Here is a 22776-nt window from a genome sequence, read left to right on the forward strand (position 1 = left end):
TAAAGTTACCAGTGACAGAGGAGTCAGAGTCATAAAAGGGCACATAAAAGTTACCTGATCCTACCCAGTGGAAGCCCTAGGTCTGACGCCTGAATGAGTCATGGGCCAAGTCAGTGTCCCTGCATAGCTCATATTACCTTTATTTATCCTATGGGGAGGTAATGGCAAAGGACACTAACATAAATGATGATGACGTGACTCATGGCTTATGGTAAGAGTTAAGCAAGGAAGGTTATAGGGATAAACAAAAAATTACGCAACGAGTCTCTGGGTTACCATGGCAATTTTACCTGCCACCTCACCTGTTCCAACACAAAAGCAGCATGCAGTGGAAGGAGTTAAGAGTGGCACCTACCAAGCCACAGAACTCACTAAGGCAGGACTCACTCACTTGCCTCTGGGTTACCAGAGGGCTGGCAGTGGTGCTAAGGGGGTATAGATTCCTCGTCATGCCTATGGGCTTCTATCCAAAGCCCGTTCCTCCCGTGCCAACACTGGCAGAATGCCAAAGCAAAAAGGACTCAAGAGACCCCCATCAGGCATGCTCAATGGCAGCCTCCCAGGGAGAGGAGTTGTAAAGTCTCTGCCTGCTAATATTCACTCAGGTCCCTGGGCTGACTACTTCACACATCCCAACCACGGCATGGTACCGCTTCATCAGAGCTGAAGCCTACAGGGAGGGTAGCTGCTGGCCACCTTGAAGGACCAGCCTCTCTGCAAAAGCCACTTGGTCTTCACTAGAAAAGTCTGTCCTGGAATGCTCAGACAGTAGAGAAGGAAGAGTAACAGTGGCTGATAATAGCAATAGGCAGAAAGAGCCATGCCTACTCCATACCCAGGCGGGAAAGGCACTGAGCTATGCCAGGAATGCACCCACAACTACATCCTTCGGGTGAGCTCAAGCAGCCCTCGAAAGAAATGGAATATTGTCTCTTTATGTCCAGAAGGTCATTTTTGCTCACCAAAGAAACTGGGGGAAACAAAACAAAAAACAAAAACAAACAAAAAAACAAAAAAACCAACACAGAGAAATGGAGGGATACCAAAGACAACAACAAAGAACAGGCCAAAAGGTATAAGCCTTGTAATGTGAAATGTAAATTCACCTACGCTAACATTGACAATGCCTTCACACCCAGGATGTAATGGTATTATGAAGAAGAGGTCTGTAAAGTGGCCACCCAAGCAGGCCTTACCACAGCCTGGCCCGATGGCCTCATAAGGAAGGAGCTATCTAGACAGAGCTACAGAGGAACGGCTCTGTGAGGACCAAAGGTGCAGGTGGCCTACTGCAAGCCACAGAGACATTGTTTAGCAGAAACCAATCCTGCCACCAGGCAGAACTAGACAACACTTCATCTGTGGTTTTGAGGCCATGGCCCTTCTTTGTTGTAGCCGCATGAACTCCTCAGCCCTTCCCTGGACACTGATCCATCACAGTAACCCTAGAGCAATAGAACAACAGTGCACAGGGGCCCAGGGGCTCTAGCACCAAGAGCAAACCCCCATGGTCTAGACAGATGCTTCAGCTCCAAATTTATTACCACAAACATCTAGGACCAGGGAGAGAGGGGGTCCACTAGAGCAGGGAACTGAATTGAGAAGTCCACTCACTGACAGAGATCATAGCAAAGCTAAAACCGCAGCCACTCAATAGCAGACCTTACCTATGAGGGGGAGTTCATCCATGGTGATGCCCTGAGATCTGAGGTGCTTCTTTATACAGGCAAGCCGCTGTACATTGGGGCCCCAGCGCCGGCCCAGCTTGTGGATGTGCTGGATCTGCGTGACAAAGCGCATCTCGTCGTTGAGCTTGCACTCTGGCCGCCAGTCTGGAGGGGGGATCACGCGACACATCCCGTACTTCTCCACCTGAGCACGGACTGACTCGATGTAGATGAGCGGGTCGTGGAACTCCTTGGCGGAGGGCCTGAGGACAGGGATCTCGTCCATCGCTGCCCACCCAGACTTGCCGCTCCCCTTCTCTGGCTTGCCCTGCGGGTCGTGCGGCTTGTGCGAGGACTCGGGTTGCGAGGTAGAACGATTTTCACAGGGGGTGCCCTCTGACTTGCCATGTGCTTGTTTGCCCAGCATATTCTTGCCAGCTGCGGCCCGTTTTGGCCGATTCCTTTCCAAACTCCGCTCGGGCACTTCCTTCTTCACGTGTCCGTTCAGCAGAGACTTCTCTCCTGAAGCCGCCGAGGCCTTTCTGCCAGGGGCTTCAGCAATGCCTGCTGTCCCCTTCATCTTCTTGGGGGGTGACTGCTGCTTATCCACCTGCTGTGCCTCTTCCAGTCTCCTTTTGGAATTCCGCAGCCCCTCCCTCAGCTGCCGCCCCCCCACCTCCTTAGTGCATGACTTTGGGTTCAACCTGCTGCTGGCCTTGAGGCCGCTGGCAGCCGGCGCGGTGGACGTGGACGCCCCCCCGAGGGATAGCACCTGTTTGCGGGTTTTTGCATTGCTACTTTCACTTTTCCCTGAGATTGTGTGGTTGACGGCTGAACTGGGTTTGTGGTGGCTGGGTTTGGTTTCCTTGACCAGTTCTCTCTTGGCTTTGGTGTATGTGACAGTCCCCTTGGTCACTGTGGCAGTGTACTTCACAGTTTTGGATGGTGACGGTCTGACTTCTCGGATCTTTTTGGCACTGTTTGTACCTGCACCCAGAGATGACATTCGAGTGACTCCATTTACCTTAGACACCTATGGAGGCAGCAGAAGCAGGGGAGAGAGAATTAGTACCCAAGGGGGGGGGTGGGGGTGGGGGGGAACCACTACAGTTGTTGGTGAGAGACCTGGCTCAGAAGAGCTGTGAGGATATCAACTAGACAAAGCAGAAAACCCATTAGTCTGTGAGGGCAGAAGGACAACCTTCACAGCACACACAGCACTCTGCACCAGGCTGTGCAGGCCCGCCTAGGGCTCAGCCTCATGTGTCTGCATACTGACATCTCTTTGCAGGGCTCTTTCAGGAAGCCTGGGGCTTCATAATAAAGACCCTCGCTATGGACCCATCGGTTATCTACGAACTTACAACAGCAAGATGCTGCTGGTCATTTGAGACAAGTATGCAATAACTTTTGAAATACATTTCCCTGTTCCAAAAGCAACTGTTTCCTTTGTGTACTCCATATTAACTGTGTGGCTGACTCACAGGCCAGGCGGACAGGCCTGTCTACAAACTGTTAACAGGCATCTCAGTCTCTCCGTCCGAGACTTCCCTGCACTGACAGCCTCACTAGACGCAGGCTGGACCCTTCCATTTCTTTTGTGAAGCCAAATGGGTGCTCTATTTTCTTGCCCCTTGCGAGCCCCCGCATGGGTTTCTGTTAACTGGGTAAACAGAGGCAGCTGTCCTGGATTGGCTGTCCATTTGCCAGTCTGGAACACCGAGAATTCTGTGGAACAAAAGGTTGGCTCATTCACGAAGACTGGACAGTGTGGTTCTGGTACCCGAACCCCCAGAGGCTTACTGACTGCCAAATGAGAACAATGAGGTGCTAGACTCATCCGTCCCAGGGTGGGAGATTTTACACCAATCAGCATAGCTGTGAGCTGTGTTACATTTAGTCTCATGGGCATCTTCTACAACATGAATTAAAAATCAAGAAACAGGGTTTTAGAGCAGCTAACACCAACCATCTCCAAAAGAGCCTATAAAATGCACACAGTTACAGAAACCAAAGACCTCTTCCCCAAAGTCTGCTGAGTCAGGGAGCCTGGCTTGTTTTGCTGAGGCTGAATCATGATGATCAGTCTGACCTTGTGACAACAGACAGAGACCTGGGTGATAAGCCCAGGCTACCTGGGAAACAAGTATTGTTAGTTTTTGGTAGGATGAAGGAAATAATTCAAACTGGCAGGCATCCAAACCAGCAGTGGAAATTAAAGGTCCGTAGCTTGTCTAAATAGATCACTGCCCCACACCTCAGGTCTATAACGCCCCTCCAGATGTAATGAGGCTGTTGGTCTCAGAATTCCCATCAGGTCTTCTGGGATACGTTGTTGCTGTCTATGGACCACATCTTGAAAAACTGCTGAACAAGGTCTCAGTGAACTTTCACACACCTCTCTCTCCACACCAACACATGGGGCAGGGGGAGAACTGCACAGGAGACTGTCAGATCTGTGTTCTATAAAGGCCCAAAATTATCTATAATCCAGTAAAAAACATAAATCCTTGGTATGAAATAGATTAAGAGTCAACACCCATACTTGGTCTTGGAGTTCCCCCAACTTTTGGAGACAATGCATACCCTCTTGGGAGGTGCAATTGTGGGAGGTATCAGTACTAAACTGTGGGATTTGGCCCTTACTGCATAGCTATGGCTAGCTTAGAAATCACTATGTAGACCAGGCTAGCCCCAAGTTCTGAGACCCACCTGCCTCTGCCTCATGACTGCTGAGACTGAGCCAACCAGCCACCATGCCAGTAAGTATGACTGATATGACAGGGGATCTGCAATAAAGTGGGTAACTGACCAGAAGAGAGGGAGCAATGTGACAGCAATGAATTAGATATAAATGTGCAAAGCTGAAAGATGGCTCAGCTGGTAAGTGCTTTGCCGTGTATGTGCGCGGTACAGCCAGCAAGCCAGCCACTGCACAAGCTTTTACAGAAAATCTGACAACTTCAAATGATTCCCTTCTTCTGATGAAATGTGGAGCCAGTCACCTACACACAATGACACCTCCTTCCCAGAATATACATGTCTCTTGGAAGCCAACATTTAACCAACAAAGCTCATGGGAAGGAAGACCTTTAAGCATTAATGACGTTCTATCAGCCTCCGGTCACTATGGCTCTCGGCTCTGAGGACAGACTGCCTCAGTCATCTAAGCTGCACACTGTAGGGAAGCACAGGACGTTGTACAGGGACCAGCGTCTCATGTACCACATTAAGAACAAAATCTTCAGCGGACAGCTTTCTATGTCTCTGCTCTGGTGAGGATTCTAGGGACACAGAGACAAATTCTTTAAGACTGAAAGAGAGAAAAAGGAAATGAAACCCAAGGACTCCAAGTATTCTTCCTTGACTAGTTTTTTAATGACAGAAAACCCAATTTTTAGTGCTTAATTAATGTTGGTGAACAGGAAGGATTTACGCTACTTAACAGAAAATGGATGCTTGGACAAGATTAAGTCCTCAGCTCACCCACTAGAGGGAGAGAGTGAGCTTGACAAGGAGCACAGATGTGAGTGGGCGTCATTAAAAAGGAGACTCCAGACAGAAAGCAGGGTCAAAGAGAAGGAACACCTGGGTTCTTATAAGACCGTGATGTACCCACAACACAGGCAACCTGGCAAATGCAAGCTATAAATGGTGCATACAGCCTCTGTAGAGGTAGGGCAAGACCTCTTCATAATACACCCTGCAGGGACAGCACACAGTCCAATGGTTGGATGAAATGAGCCCCATACAGCCGGAACAGCATTCTGGAGGTGTGGCTTTGCTGGAGGAAGTAAGTATACAACCTGGATTGTGCTTTGAGGTTTCAGAAGCTCAATCTAGGCTCACCCATGAGGCTGACTTACTCAGCCTGCCAATCTAGATGTACAATTCTCAGCTACCAATCAAGCACCATATCTGCCTGCATGTTGCTTCCCACAGTGAAAATAATGGACTAAACCTCTAAACTGTAAGCCAGCCCTAATTAAATGCTTTTCTTTATAAGAGCTGCAGTGATCATGGTGTCTAGTAACAGAAATAGAAAACCTACCTTTTGTAAAGCTTTTTTCCTAATTTTATTTTCCAGAATTGACATTCTGAATCCTTTGGCCCCTGAGGGACCGGGCCATTTAGGTTCTGTACACTTCCACAGAAAGCATCCTGTGACCCTGCACGTCAGCTATCTTCCCAAGAGCACCAGGAGACTGGTCATGAAGACAGCAACTTCCTCCTCAGTGTTACAGCTTAACCTCGCCAAAAACAGTAAGACATAGTTGGTGTGACCAAATATCCCTGACTACTAATCACATACAACTATGAATTTCATTGACTCTCCTGGCAAACTAGTATTTCAAACGCTTTCTGAGGGGTCAGGTAATGCTAGCAATCAGTAGGCTGAGGTAGGAGGACTGTCACATGTTCCAGGCTATTTTGAGCTATACAGTGAGACCTTCTCTCTCTCTCTCTCTCTCCTGATAACCCCAAACATTTGACAATACCACATCAGCTAGCATCTGTTGTATTTAATGAAGGCCATATTGCAGAATAGGAACAGATATCAAACATCTACCACACACTCTGTTCCAAAGGCTTGTGATGATATTGGATGGAGTGCTGACCACAAACCCTGCATACAAAGAGAAACACAGAAGTGTGCGGTCACACATTCTCAGTCTCGGGACCCAGGACCTTGAAGAAGAGCAGTAACTACCACCATCTGCTACTATTCCCTAGTGCTTTTCCTGTCAGAACGGTGCCTACCCCAGAGCAGGATAGACTTTGCACTGCTCAGCAACACCCCTTTCAAATCACAGCCACCACACGGCATCTCCTACAATCTACTTTGAAGGTAAAGGTCGGAGTTTCCTGCAGACACTTGAATCCAATCATTTATAGCAAGAGATTATAAAGGGATCTATGGTCTGGTTAACTGATTTTATCTTGAGAGCACTATCTGATGGTCACGCATTTATTCTTTCATTTCTCACAAGGTCCCTATGGAGAGAGAGGGTTGGTATGATAACCTCAAATTCGACAATAAAGTCAGGAGGTGAAGATCCCATCCCCAAGGCTCCTGGAGATCAGGGTCATAGCAAAATTCAGACTTGAAGATCTAAGTTATTACCTCTAATAGACCTGGGAAAGACTCTAGATATCTGCCGTATCCAAACCAAGAACAGAAGCCACGACTGGCAGCACACAGGAGCGTCAGCGCACTCCATGATGGGTTCTGTGTTGGGCTGAATGAAAGGGGCCTATAGTAGGCTCATCTATTTGAAGATTTGATCCCTAGTTGGTGGATGTTGGGAAGGTTTAAGAGGGGTGACTTTGTTGGAGTAGGAGTTTGAATGGGAAAAGGCTTTGAATATCAAAGGCCAAGGACATACGCAGTGCCACTCTCTGCCTACTGAGGAACAAGCTAAGGCTCTCAGTTGCATCCTCAGCAGCATGTGGCTGTGCACCACCATGATCCCTGCAACGGTGATGAGGGTTAACCCTCTGAAGCTGGAAGCCCCAAATTAGATACTTTTACTTTAAGAGTGACCTTGGTCATAAAACCTAGTCACAGCAATAGTCCACTTCAAGATTAGGCAGTATGTACCCACCATGGAACAGGGGCAAAAACAACCCAGGCCAAAGGTACAGGATGTACACCTCCAAGCTACACCTCACGCTGACATGAATTACTGCTGAGATATGGCGTGCTGAAGTAGACCCATGATTAATGGAACGGAGCAGCAATGGTCCTAGGGAAATTTAAAATAAACCACGAGCCACTCTCATGAATCTCTGGGGCAAGAAGTAAATAATCTGGAGATACAAACTAATTTCTAGTCTTAAGGTGACTTGTTAATTAGGAGCCGAAGAGTCAGCTCAGTGGTTAAGTAAGAGCACTGACACTCTTCAAGAGGACCCAGGTTCAATTCCCAGGATCCACAAAGTAGTTCACAACTGTCTGTAACTCCACTTCCAGGGTATTCGACATCTTAACACAGATACACATGCAGGCAAAACACAAATTCACATAATTCTTTAAAAAAATTATGAAAAGATGACCTGTGCTTTGTATTAGTATAGGACTTTACAATCAGACTGGGAAACAGTATTTTACATGCCTGCGTCACTAGAAAGCATAACTGGTCTGTCTGTCTAGGGTCAGTATCTATCTCATCTTGTGCCCCAAACTAAGCAGTATTCAGCTTGGTCTCCATGGCTGCCTTGTCTGCCCTCAACGGGAGAGAAAGTACCTAATAGGCCAGAGCTAGATGTGCTGGGATGGGGTGATGCCTTGGGGGTGGGGGTCCCTCTCAGAGGAGAAGGCAAGGGCGGGGCAGCATTTGGGGTGTGGAAACTGTGTAAGCTCAAACTGTCCAGGGAAGAAAGAGGCCAGAGCTGGATCCTCCCAGGGTGAAAGGGGCTCCTCAATGTAAAGGCATGATGACCCCCGCGCTATCTTCACCTTGAGCAATGAGCTGGGCACCGCGTGCAATAATACCAGCGAGCCCTCCCTTCACTGACAGTTACCTACCTGTTTCCGTGAATCCTGAGCCGAGCGATGTGAAGGGGGAGGCTGGTGGCTGGCGGCGAGCCCCTTGGTCGAGGAGCCCGCAGGCGGGTTGGCTGTGGGCTGAGCCACTGAAGCCTGCTCCCTCCGGCCATCAGCCCTGTGCTCACTGTGCTTCTCCTTCCCGGGCGTGGCCTCTCTGCCTCTGTGTTTCTGAGCAGGTTCCTTCTCCCGTGCTGACCTGTTGGAGCCATTGAAAACTAGAAGAGGAGGAGAAGGGGATAGGACGTTACTACCTTGAGCAGAGGAGCCAAGCCATGTAACTATTCAACCATTCTCAGGGAAATGGGTAGCACTCAAATGTTTAAGAACATGCAATGAGAGAAAGCTGATTGAAAACACTTAATATATCCTAAGAACTATTTATTTCCTATATCTTGTTTAATCCATCCATAAACTCCCTACTGTAGGCAGTAAGTCATAGTGGCTCGTACCTAAAACCCAGGAAGCAAGACAACCCTAAAATCAAAACCGGTTTGAGCTACACACAAAGTTCTAGGACATATTGAAATTGTCTCAAAAATTTGTCTTAAAATTTGAAAACTATAGAAAATTTTCTTCAGAGATTATCAACAGTACTAAACCTGAAGGTGACCTTGTATTTCCTCAGCTTACAAGGGGACTGGGTCATGGAAAAGCTTGTGTGAGCAGAGTATGTAACATCAGGAAGAAAATGAACTAGAGACATGCAGAGCTTAGCCTCAATCATCTCTCAGTATGGGAGCACGGGCAGATTGCTGAATTCGCTCATTCCTAGCAGCACCAGACCAGACTGGATATTACATCGCTAGCCCAGCTTCATGTCTAGGACCATCTGAATGTGGTCACAGTCTAAGACCAAACCCACCTGGATATCACTAGAAGGCCTTAAGGCCGTCTGAAGGCACACATGTGAGGCCTGCAGAGCTACGCTGCAGATGGTCAGTCAGTGAGGCATGTGGTTGCTCTTAAGGAGGTGGGGCTAATCCATGCCTATCTGTCCAGTACTAAACTCAGAACCAGCAATCGGTTCCCTAGATAAGTTACACTTATATTAGTAATCATTTATCAATCATAAATGTGTAACCTAATATCCTTTCAACTATCAGGTGAAATCTTTAGAATCATTAATCTGTTTCCTAAAACCCAAAAGCTAAGTGTTCTCAGCGAGCCTCTGAAATCGTGAGGTTTTCTTGTGTTGTTGGAACCTGCCTATCTCAACTCCTCACCAACATGTTGGTAGGACTATTTCTTGATTCTTTTATGGCAGGGTCTCACTGTAGAGATGTGACCTTGAACTCACAAAGGCGTGCCTGCCTGCCTCTGCTTCAGAACACTGGAATTAAAAGGTATAAGTCCCCACCCAAGCAGGGCTGTCTTTCGTTTTGTAACTATGAAGGTCACTGTACCCAGCTGCCAGCAGAGGGTCACCTATATATAACAAGAAGATGAAGATGAAGCCACACTTTCTTTTCAAACCCTTCACACAGCCGAAACCTCTCTACACTACCCACCCCACCCCAGAACTCCTCTCTTCATATAGGTAGTAGAATGGCAAACCATCAACGCTTGTTCTAACCTTCACAAAGAGAAGCCCTTCAACTGACACATACCTTCTGAGCTGCAAGCATTTCTGTCATTTGTCCCTGGAACTGGAGATGTAGACTAGGTTGCCCTCAAACTCAGATACAGGCTTAAAGCATGACACGTTGCTCAGCGTCACCATGTACGGCATCATCATACTAATTCTGTATTATTCTGGTGCCATGCTTGCTTTTAAAATGTCAAGTCTCTTTGACTTCATGTTTAAGAAGCTCTCACCCCCATGCTGGAGATTGCTAACATATTTTCTTTTTCCCTCCTCACATCTTTGAAAATTATGTTTATGGTTCTTGTTTGCTTCCAGACGCTCAGGCAAGAGACAGGTGCCTAATTTAAGTATCAAAAACAGCTCACCTCCAAGTTCTCCCAGCATCCCCGAGTCTCTGCCTAGCAAACCCTACCCCCAACTCTTCTTTTTTATATAATGCGGACAGACATTTTGGTCTTTTCCACCCCTTTCTCTTCCCTCCCTTTCCATGGAGACCTTCCCTGGGGCCAGTGAACTCGCCTGCCTCTGAGATCACCTTCCCAATAAAACTGCATTTGGCTTGAAATGGCTCATTTCTCTGGCAGACAAATAACCTACCAGTTATGATACATTATGATACACAGATTTATGATTTATGCTCAATATCCTCAACATTTTTACTGATTTTGTGAGAACATCCATTTTGGATCTGCTTTCTATGTGTACAGATTCAGCACTGTGAACTCAAGTCATGTTGACAAACAGCTCTCCATAGCTCACAATGTTTCCAAAATTACACCAATCTAACTTTGATTCTAAGCCTTTCCTCATAATTTAATACTTCTGCACAGCACAGGATCCACATTTCTCACATCTGGATTAACTGTGCGCAGCAACCTCAAAGGTCTTTCGAGGACCAGAATTGTATATATTCAGACAGAATTTGGATGCAGAAACAAAGGTGTCTTACTGCTCCTCTATTGGACAAGATGCTACTAGATGAAGGGAAATGGAGCAGCTATAATGGCTGCATTTACTCTCGGTGTAAGTAAGTAGCCACTGTCAGAAGCCATCTGCAGCTTACAGCTGCCTGAGACAAATGAAAATATTGTCTGTGAGGAGTCCACATCAAGGTGACCAATCGTCAAGATGCTCACTAATGTCCTATAGCAAAGAACATGGCTCCTTTACTCACAGCAGCTGTCCTCAACTCCCAACATCCCGAACTCTGCTGCCTTACGTACTTCCCCTCAGACTAACCGTTCCCAGTATATACTTCTTTAAGCAATACTTTTATAGTTACTACTTTCCGAGAGATTCTCTGGGTTTATCCTCTTCAGAGCAGTAGTATTTAAAGTCCAATTCCTGGCTCAGGTATTTCTTACTAGGCATGTGATCTAATTCTTGGATTTCTCATTTGGAGGGGATAACATGTTCCTGTAGACAGGTCTTCAGGAAAAGTCATCACCATGTTGAAAGGGCAATGGCCCGAGCAAGCTCCACCATAGGAGTTCATTAACTCTGCCACATTTACCACTCTGCATAAACCTCAACACACCTACAATTTACCCCCAGATTCTACCCGATTTGATACTACCACAGACTATGGTGAACTTGTCTGTTACCTGTCCAAGCGTGTGTGTGTGTGTGTGTGTGTGTGTGTGTGTGTGTGTGTGTGTGTGTGTGTGTGTGTGTGTGTGTTGGGGAAGAAAAGATATACTTATCTCTTACTACAGTGACAATTCAAGGTGGGGAAAAAAAAAGTTTGGGAATTGGGTTAGTTGTGCATGGCCTAAAGTCTAAACTACGAATATCACACTACTTTGTAAATGAGTGAACCGTGCGTGGTCAAAAACCAGGTCTAAGATGTGGATAGACAGCAGTGTCTTCCTGACCTAGAAAAGGAAGGTCCTCCCCTGCCTGAAATTAAAGGGGAGAGGCACAATCCTATGATTTCAATAGAATAGACTTTGAGGTCTTTCAATTACTAATGCCAAAGGCTGGAAAGCAAAACCCTGGAGCCAGAGCTGAAGGTGTGCAGGGTTGGGGGCAGGTCAGTGCCATTAACACACTTATGCCTGCTAACAAGTATTTTAATAAGATGTCCTAGGAAAGAGGAATGAAACTCTGATTTGCAAACAAAAGACACTTTTCAAATGAGCTTGCTGTAACCCTCATGCTATTTTATAGCACCAATATACACCAACACCAAACATAACCAAAAAGTCATACCATGTGTTAAATGAGAAGAAAGGAGTGATTGGGAAAAGACGACAAAGCCAAGGACAAGGTATATTTTGTACTCAACAGCTCATTAATTTTAAGTGTCGTGGGAACCTGCCAGTTTTATTCCTCCAAGTAATTATCTTTTGTCTTAATTTGTAAGATTTTCAAGAAAGGAAGAGAAGGGAAAGAGAGGTTAAAAAAAGAAAACTCCACTTTCTGTGAGCATGAGACAGAAAGGCATCGGTGTAAAGAAGTTCTTTATACACTGTCCCCAATTAAAAGAAATAATTGGCCTAGTATCTTTAGGCACCCATCATAGCGAGCCATATTAGGAAACTGTATTGTCCTGGGATACAAACAGCTTTCCGTTAATGAACAGAGAATGATATATTGATTTGTATACACTTACTCTGAACGTTAAATGCTCTATAGACAAGTGTTTTCACACCATAACAAAGTCTTTAAACCCTCAGGTTGATATTTGATTGAAGGTCACTTCATTCTCAAAAGGGAAAGATTTCCATCAAATGAGGAGTAAAAAGAAGTTTCTTTAGCTATGTCTTTGCGTGCAAGGATAAGCTTTGAGGTGGAAAGCTTCATTTCCACGAGGAAATTCGCATTTATAGCTCCCTGGGGTCCAACATGAACGGTGCTGTCCATGAGCTCTGTTCAAACCTGGAGCTCTCAGCAGGTTTAAGGTAACCTCTAAAAGGGTTATGTAAATAAAACCGGCACATACAAGGAAAGGTCTCAGATTTGGATTTCCAGTTCCCTGATTTACCAACACATCTATGCCCAATTCCCTCAAGGATATAAACCAGCTGCCTCCCTCATCTGCTGAAGTATTTTGCATCAAGTATATAGAAAGTCTTATGTTCTATGCACATATCACAAGGGTGATCTTTTTTAACGTTCTTGCTACCCTAGCAAAGATGCACATTTGACAAAAAAAAAAAAATTAATTTCTTTTAAAGAGTGCTGACAAAGTCAACAACCTGGTCTCACATCCTATCTTAGTAATTACTCCTAATGAGCAGGACAAATGGCAGGAGGCAAGTCGTTATTAGGTGTGTAGTAAAAGAGCGTGTCTGATATTTGTTACTCCACCTTTTGAGACTACTCCCTGTCTCACATGCAAGCTGATGCGAATGATTAAGAAGTCCAGAACAGGGCTGGAGAGATGGCTCAGTGGTTAAGAGCACCCGACTGCTCTTCCAGAGGTCCTGAGTTCAACTCCCAGCAACCACATGGTGGCTCACAACCATCTGTAAAGAGATCCGATGCCCTCTTCTGGTGTGTCTGAAGACAGCTACAGTGTACTTATATAGAATAAATGGATAAATCTTTAAAAAATCTTTAAAAAAAGAAGAAGTCCAGAACGGCTACCCTGAAACCTGGGCCTGCCTGCAGAAGAACAGCAGGTGAGCTGGAAAGAATAGACACAGAAGCCTTTAGGACCGAACAGATACAGGTCAAGTTAACAAGAACAATATCCCTGACAAATACCACTCCTTTAAATAAGGTGTGAGGAAGAGTCGCTGTAGAGGAAAACATTGAGTGTACTACAGGAAGTAAAGAGACCCACGATAAGCGTGTGATACAAAGCCAGGCATTTAATGTTAGCTTCTTCGTGTTATTGCAAGGTGTCCTGACCTGAGTAAGGCACTGGCCCCAGCAATTGGCTGACTTGTTACTGTACAGATGCTGTGCTCCCCTGGACGCAATTCAATGTTGAGCTTCCACTGTCAGAAACAACGGGACAGTCGGCCAGCCTGTGGGTACTCTAACTTGGTTTGCCTTGGCCAGAAACAACTCAGTAGTTAACCCAGGCTAACTAAAAGCAGGCAGACTAGTAAGGACAGTTCCTTTGCTCATCATTATTAGAGCCATCACCAAGCCAAAATGATTCACCCTGATCAAGTTATAACGGTTACTGTATCTGCAACACCAGACTGGGATGGCATCTCACTCAAAAGATAGTTATTCTAAGAGGGGAGAAATGTGTGTGGTTTGGTTTGTATTAATTATCCTTCTGCCCACAACACACAAGGCCGTGTTCTACAGCTCTAACTGGCCTGGAACTTACAATGTCTCTCAAGTGCTCTTGTGTGCTCAAGAGTCTATATACAAGAATTAATGTATGGAAAACTTTTAACATCACCATTTGCTTTCCACTGTCCAAAGATCTAAAAATGGGAATATATTATGGGCAATGATGTAAGATAACTATAGAGCAGGATATATTAGTCATTTGAATATATTTGTTACCAATGTTACAAGTAACTCATGATATCAAGTTTTAATGGTTCTTAATATAATTTTGTATAGTCAGGACCACAGAAACACCATAAACCAAATTGAACGGTTTGTCCCTGTTTCCTGGTCCTGATGAGCCCTGGCCTGGACAGCCATTTCAAAGTATTAGCCTTCATCAAAATACCAAAACGACCATGGGGAGGACCTGCTGTGCAGAAAGACTTCTGCATTTCACTCAAGAAAACAGGTAAGACTCATGCATTATTCACAAAAGGGATGGAGCATTAACTTGTAAAGAACAGATTAATAGTGATTCTACAGTTCGGGATTTTATAAAACTTCACATTCAAGAGATAATGTGTTCTAAAAGGGCAGACACAACTGAGGTAATGATAAGAATTCTGGCTCACCTTGAACTTAAATAAATAATCACAACACTGAAATGTGGAGAAAGACACTGAAATGTGGCCATCTATAATGTAAGACAAAGGATAAATAACATTTTCAGAATAAAAATACAAACCTAGAAAAAAATGGCTTTCAAAATGCAGAAGACTCAATAAAATCCACATACACACATGGAGAGTTCAGTGGTAGAATGCTTGCCTAGAACAAGGCAGAGTTCAATCCACAGTCTGGCTAAAACAAAACAGGCAGAAGTAAGTAATTCTTGGGCAGGAGATGTGATGGCATCTGCCTATTATCCCAAGCTGTTGGCAGATAAAGGCAGAAGACTCAGAGTTCAAGGCAGCCTACAAATAAGGTACCCTCAAAGCCCTGGGCTACATGCACAGGCAGGACATGCACCTGTCAACTGCACACTGGTACTTCTTGGGGCTGAGGTAGAGCAGGACAGCCACCAAGGCTGAGGGAGAGTGTTATCAGCAATAACAATGGCAAACAGATTCCATGTTCCAGGCTCATATGGACAAGAGCAACATCAGCCTCCTGGACCCCCAATGCCATCCATGATGCAAGGCCAATTTCTGGACCCAGTGTACGTTAAAGTACTTTGGTTTTGCCTAGAAACTTGCCTGGATGAAATAGAGAAGCTGGTAGAGAAACAAAGGCAAACCATGGGTCAGGTACAGTTTGTCTTCATGGTGGTCCCCACTAAGAACAATGTGACAGTCACTGCCTGGTAGTTACTGGGTCTGACGCGTGTTAAACAGCATGTGATGCAGCCTCCCAATTCTGTCTTTAAGGGAATATGCAATAACAGAGGTGTATCTGAGACAGGAAGAACTGGCTTTAATGGACTAAACTTCAAGGCTGTTCAAATAAACACCGAGAATCCATCAATGTTTATCCAGGTTGACAAGTGATTTTCAAAAAAAACTTTTTATGCCTTTGGGAATAGCAAGACTTGAATAACTGAAGATTGTCCTTAAGGCAGGTCCAAAAAAAGCTGCAATTACGCAGTTTCGAGCAGTTTAGTGTATAATATTCATATTAAAAACACACTGAAAGACGGTATACAGTAAAATACAATGTGCTTCTTCTACCTGTCAGGGTATTTTGGTTAGGGACTTAGGACAATCCTAAGGCATAAGAACACAAAATAAGAGCTGCCTTCAACTTGTTTAAAATCATACCAAGAGCCAGGCACATTATTTAGTCTCAGATGGTTCTATTGGTTGTAGTTTTAAGTTACACATCTTATAACTCACTCACAGAGCTCTCCTCCACCCCAGGAGGAGCCCCATAACCTGAAACTTCTTTCCACAACTGTACCTCTTCTTTGAATCAAGTGTTTTGGAACAGAAAAATTGTGGCCTCAATAAATCAATACCTGGCAGTGTCATGTGGCTACAAGAAAGTACCAGAGCAAGAAGAGGCTCTCCCCGTCCCTGGGTACTCCCTTAGGAGCTGTCAAAACAACACCACCACCAATCAATCTGGGATCCCCACACTGACTGAGTGTGCGCTTGGGAGCATGAGAAGAACCTGGGATCAGAGGGTTAAGCTGGCAGCAACTCCAGGAGACCTACATTTTATACCTCACAAAGCAGTTGAGGTACGGTAGACAATGTCAGGACTCAGCAGTGCCTGCTAATCCTCAGATAATTCTCAGTACATGCCAAGGCATTGAGGCACATAAACTTAGAAATCTCTTATCCAATCTAGGAAGTCCAGATTTTTGACCCAATTATGGGACAGAGGCAAATGTGGTATATCTAAACAAACAAAACCTAAGGACAGGACAGGTGGCATCTTTCAAAGAACCATCTAAGGAGACAATTTTAGAAGTGGCTTGGCTTCTAAAGCATATTTTAGTTACAAGTGGTCTGTTAACAAACAATGTCTCAAATGTGGTGGGGTGTTAGGAAGAACTGCTCCTCCTTCACCTATAATCGTTTGCCTTACCAGGCAATGCGTAACTGCCACATGCTGAAGAGAGATGCAGAGGTTGTCTCATGGCCACCTGCTGTTGGACCAGCATTCGGCCAGGCAAAGACCCTGGCCCTGCTTCTCAAAAAGGACCACCACTCCAGATAGAGGAGGGATGACAATACATGAATACAGGACGCTGGTCCAAACGATTGCCTTTTAGTCGACATATATGCACTTGGTATAAGCTGAAAGCAATTAATTCATTCCTCCTGAGAAATAGCCACTTGCAGAGAATGATGTACAGAGAACAGAATAATCCTTCCCGGTTTCTTTAAAGGAAGAAAGAAGACATTTGACTAATTTAACTAATGAACTCCTGCCAAGTTATTCTGTAGAAGGTCACAAAGGGTTTGCCAAGGCAACAATATTGAGGAAAAGCCAAATTCATCACAAACTCATCAATTCCTCATCTACTCCACTTAACACTACGTGTTAAAACAGGAAAAGAATAAAACAATTAGGAATACTTTCCAAACCCTAAAAAATTCTAAATTTTAACTTTTATAATAAAGACATACTTAGTAATTTGATTTTATTATATATTTCCACTGTTCACATCATCTGAGAGTCTATATATGAAATATTACTTTAGAAACAGATAAGCTATCAAAATGAAAATCCCTGGAGTCACTATTTGTTATGATAACCCTTAAGTTGCAACCAAAGAATCAGGTGATGCTGTCTGTACAAGTCATTCCAAACTGTGTATTTTACCCAGTAAGTCCCTTTCAATTAGGATATACTATAGCTTATGAAGTACTTGTGAGCTGCGCACTTGTGCAATGTTTTCATAATAAAGCCAGCTGAATCCTGTAGGATGTTAGGGCCCAGATTCTTAATCTAAGATTGCTGACCCGCTCATCCCTAAGAAGAGGTGCAAAGACACCTGGCTGTTCTCTCTAGCCAGTACACAAGAGACTTGTGTCCAACAGTCACTCCAGAACTCCACTTCCCAGACATAGTCAATCAGGAAAAGGGACTGTCTGTTCACGTACCAGATTTTTTAAAAATAAAAGTAAAGATAAAATTCTTCTGCACTAAACTGTGTTCCCTGCCTTTATCTCTGCATCCCAGTGAGTTTATCCATCCACACAGATCACAAATGTCTCAACACTAGAGCATACAAAGAGAGCTGACAAGAAAACCAATAGAAACGTGTGAAAAGCAGCATGCTTGCCCCAATTTGTCTCTTACAAGAGTCAACAAATCTGAGGGATCATCTGGTACACAGTGACAAGAATCTTACCCAGCATCTTCCTGCTAGAAAAAATTCTAAGTGAGCATGTGAAGCCTTACACTAGCTTTCCTTTTTCACTTCATCCATGAGGGGACCAGGGCTGCCCTCAGTATTTCTGCTGTCAATACCCAATGCATCTGTCTGACTAAGCAGGTAATAATCCCTTAGACTTCCCTGATTCTTGCACTGTCACAGCCCATCAGGTCCTTGCAAGGAGGCACACGACTGCATGTTTGAAATCCCAGGCTCTTATCAGTGCACTCTTGGGTAGAATCCCACAGCCCTCTCACCCCTTACAATTCACCCACGCACTGGAACCTGAATGGCTACTGAAAGCAGCTATCTCAGTCATTGTTTCCATGACGGAGCCTAGACAATGGATCTGTGGGTAAAGACACTTATCCCACAATACAAGCTGACTGGCCGAGTTCACTCAACAGGACACAGAGAAAGGTATGGAACTCTGATTCCACAGTTTTGCTCTGACCTACATTCATGTGTGATATAATAATAATAATAGATTACACAATCACATAGAATATCTTCATTTTCATCTAGAATACTTTTGGGCTGAAGTACTAAGGTCATTATTCATTAAGAGTCTAGTACCTGAATTACCCTTTAAATAAAAAAAAAAAAATCTGTCTGAAACCCTTCAAATTTTTTCTCAGCTTTCACCCAAAGCCTGGCTCACAATGCCCCTTATAAGCCTCAACAGTGAACCTACCATGCCCGTTGTGTACATGCTTATGGGATTTTCCTTTCCTGGGGGTTGACTGGCACGAAGATGAAGCATTGTTGGTGGCTGTTTTGACATCTTCTGTCTCATCATCTTCCTCCTCGACATCCTCCTCATCCTGAGAGCTTCCAAAATATACCATACTGTTGGGCAGCGCAGGAGAACCTGATGGGTTAACATACGTAGTTCATCAAAACCAATCTTGACATCCACCCCTTCCAGAAGGAGTAATGCAAAGGGGATAGGACCCTAATTGCATGCTGATCGCATAAAACAAAACCATTCACCACTGCTAGGTGCTACCACTTCTTACATTTATTTTCCCGCATGAAGAATAACCTAACCCAATTTATATCCTTTACCACTTTCAAACAAAAATTCCCCAGAAGGACATAAAAACATAAGAATCTTATCTTATTCCCACAGAAAACAGACCACAAACATCAGCAAGGAATGAATGACTCAATGTGAGTAAAAGGAAAACACCACCCATGATGTTAAATGCACCGTGCATTTATATTAAAACATGGAAATAAGAGAGAAATCAATTATTGATGAGGGAGGAAGAGGGAACTGAACTGCCTTTTTAAGATCACTCTATTAACTTAATATAATGGTCAGGTGTAGACTTTGCCCTCCCTCCACAACACCTTAAATATTTACAAACTACTCTGAAGTTATATAGTAGAATGAATATATATAATATTAAAATAAGTTCCTTGGGCTAGAGACATGGCTCAGTAGTTAAGCAAACTATGCAGAGAACCAACCACACTCCTCCTTTTACATTCTGGCCTCTTTTCTCAGGTATTGCCTTCTTCATAGTAAAAATAAAAAGGAAGGTCACGTCCAATACTTTTCCCTTATAATCATCCTGAGGGAAATACAATGTAAAAATTGGTATACTTTCTGGAACCAGAAGCTATTAAAAAAAATGCAAAGATAACAACCTTGGGTTCTTTCCCCATTACCCAGCACCAAGTACCAGCAGATAACATTTGGATAACTTCCCCATGAATATCACAAAAGGAAATCTCAGCTCAATGGCCAAAAGCATCTGCTACTCTTACACAACCCAAGTTCTATTTGCAGCATACATATACTGAGGCTGGCAACATTTCTTTAAGGATGTGGTTGCCTCTCATGGACTCCAGGAGCAGTAGGCACTCAAATGATGCCCAGACATATGCCACAAATAAACAAGGCTTCCTTTTCTAACTTGAAAACCGCAAAAGGAATAACTAGGCAAATCGCTTTCCTCTTTTCTTTGCTTAAAAACATTCCTAATTAACACCAATAGTCAAATTCCCAAGTGCTGGAGGCAGGAGGGCCATCATGAGCTGATTCAAAGCCATCATAGGCTACATGAAATCTGGGGGAAGAGGATAGAGGAGTTGGAGGTTAGGGGAGTGGGTGGGATGATGAACCACTGCACTCCAATTAAATTATCTGACATTTACTTTTGCAACCTAATGCCAGAGGGATGCAGGCTACCAAAAGACCCCAGTGAAGCTGCATGTGGCCGGACAAAAGTTATTCCTGGCTTTGCTTTGGTTTTTGTTTGTTTTGTTTTGTTTTGATTGACCTTTTCTCAATATCACTTAGAATCAGATTCTTGACTGGAGGAAGATTCTGAAATCTGACACTGGCTTTGAAGAGCCACTTCTCAAATAAGAGTAAAGAAAGTGAGATAAAAAATAAGAATAGAAAATAGCCACATTTCCTGTGCTGCTAGTCCTACACAGCTCTACACCAGGGGCTTCTTAGAAACTTGGCCTCCAGCTGCAGATTTCAGCCACTAGCAGTGACAAGTCATCAAGGGATCCAGACATCAGCCTCCCCTCTATCAACCACCCTTTCAATTACCACAAGAGAGCCCCCTTAAGTTGGATATAGCCTGCATTTCAGGACAGTACTAATACTTCCTTATTTAGGAGAAGGCACTCAGGAACACCAAGCATCTCATATAGAAAACAGACACAGACTTCTTCATTATGGGCTGGCCCTTGAATCTGTGCGTGTCATTAACCTCTCTGTCAGACTGACATAAGAAACACTAGTCTTGTGATGCATTCTCCCCTCCGAAACTAGGAATCTCGTCCTGAATCTTGCTGCCCTGCTCATCTGCAAGTTAACAACCTGGTAACCAGACCAAAAACTCCACTCCAGAATGACCGAAAATATCCATAAAGAGCTAAACAGTCAAGGCATGAAGATACGCAGTTCAGAAAAGTACCCTCCTTTCCTACTTACTGACCTAGGACGTCTGGGTCTCTCTTTTACGCGCAAAATGTTTAGAGGAGTAATCTCAGAAAACAAATTTCAAATGTTCAATGCAGGTATGAATCCATACCACTGGTGCTAAGGAAAATCATTCATTCTTCAGTACAAAAAGGCCCGTCCCTTCCTGAGCAAGAACTTTGTTTCATTATAAACCTTTTATAAACCTGTGGATCGAGGCACATAGGGGAGGGAACCGAGAACAGGGAGGCAAATCTGGGAGAAAGGCAATTCCTAACAAAAACATTCTGGTGATGACGATGGTGGTGGTGAGCGAATTCCTCCCAGGGCAGGACTCACCCACTGCAAAGGTACAGCAATGACACTGGGAACAAGACAGGCATAATAAGACAAGCAATTCTCAGAGTGGCATCTTGTGATGACACAAACAACGCCCTTTTTAGTACATTAACTAGTTAGTGAGAGGTGCTAATTTAACACTCAAAATTATCTCTGCTCTCCCTCACAGCCATGCATTTGAGATAACCGTGAAGGAGAATGTTTTGGAGGCTTAGGTGTGTAGGGAGGAGAGTAGTTACTTTTCTGTGGAGCAAGGAAGTGATTCATATTCAATGATTATAAATAGCAGCCTGCTAAAATTACACCAGCCACGTATTTCTCTCCTGATTATTCAAGTGCATTATCATATTTGTTCTTTAAAGCTTTGGATCAGATAGAGGGATTGGAGACTACAGAATGCTTCTGTGCTTTGCCAAAGTTGTATTTCATTACTTTTTAAAATTAGCTGGCAATGTCTCCACAGTATTTACTGAAGTACAAATCAAATGTTTTCATGTGGACAAAAATCAAACTGTGGTATGTCACAACCACAGCAAAGATTATTTTAATCCAAAAGCTAACTTTTTCTAATTTGGGCTTTGGTTTCTGTAAAGTGGGATTTTTTTTTTCCCCTCTTATGAATCCTCAACGGTCAAGCCCTCCTTAGCTATCATCATCCCCTCCCCCAACAATTCTTAACGCTAGCAAGCAAACATAGCTTGCTGCTCTTAGAAGACCCTTTGTTTTTTCCCCCATTTTACAAAAAGGCTTCCTTTGTATAGTCGTTTAGGTGACCTAGTTAACATTAACAGGGCGTGCCCAATGACCTGCCATTCATCATGGCTCCATAAAACCAGAAGCTCTAAGAAACGACAATAACTACAGAGATTACCCAATGATGTGCATGCACTCTGCACTCTGCTCCACACGCTTCTACGTTTACTCCAACATTGAAACCTACGATGCAGAAGGTCCTTTAAAAGAAGATGGGGCAATTTCCAGTTCAATTTTTACAATCCCCGGGGGGCAATTCTCCACCAAGTCACACATCTTCTACATGCTATTGGTTTTCTTTAAAGTGATTTATGATCATATTCTAGATGATTTTTCTCCATTTTACAGCAGTGATTTAAATTGAAAAATTGTTCAAGTACGAATGAGACACCACCAGATATGTGGGGTAGGGGGTTAGCTTATCCAAAAGAAAACACACCCTTAATGATAAAGGAACTGCCTGTCACTCATGCCATGCCAGCCATGAAGATGGTCTCCATGGCATCCAGAGCTTAAGCAAGAAGCCCTGGATAGGGATAGGGTTAGGGTTAGGGTTAGGGGTTAGGGGTTAGGGGTTAGGGGTTAGGGGTTAGGGTTAAATAAATCTTTTTTTAAAAAAAAAGTAATAGATTGCTACAGAACTCATAAACCTGTTTAAGACTTTTGAGGAAAACAGCATGGACTTCCTGAACTTAAGGTACCTCTTAGGCAGTGCCCTAAATACATCTTCACTGGGTGCTGTCCATCTAACTGTCATATTGCAAATTCCTTGCATGAGGCCTGGGTTCTATCTCCAGGTCCTGAAAGACA

The 22776-nt window shown here is 44.1% G+C and overlaps 1 protein-coding gene across 13 annotated transcripts in view; it reads right to left on the minus strand.

Annotated features, from left to right (window-relative positions):
- Positions 1-22776, minus strand: part of Jarid2 (jumonji and AT-rich interaction domain containing 2) — a 180033-nt gene that overhangs the window by 18076 nt on the left and 139181 nt on the right. For all 13 annotated transcript variants that reach the window (XM_087591528.1, XM_087591523.1, XM_087591529.1 and 10 more), the window contains 3 exon segments: positions 18622-18798; positions 8197-8432; positions 1668-2700 (listed from right to left, as the gene is read on the minus strand). In XM_087591528.1, coding sequence (XP_087447654.1) covers positions 1668-2700; positions 8197-8432; positions 18622-18775 — 1423 coding nt within the window. In that variant the 5' untranslated portion in view covers positions 18776-18798.

The sequence above is a fragment of the Rattus norvegicus genome, chromosome 17 (genome assembly GCF_021556685.1).
Source record: "Rattus norvegicus strain SHRSP/BbbUtx chromosome 17, alternate assembly SHRSP_T2T, whole genome shotgun sequence".
Classification (NCBI taxonomy): domain Eukaryota; kingdom Metazoa; phylum Chordata; class Mammalia; order Rodentia; family Muridae; genus Rattus; species Rattus norvegicus.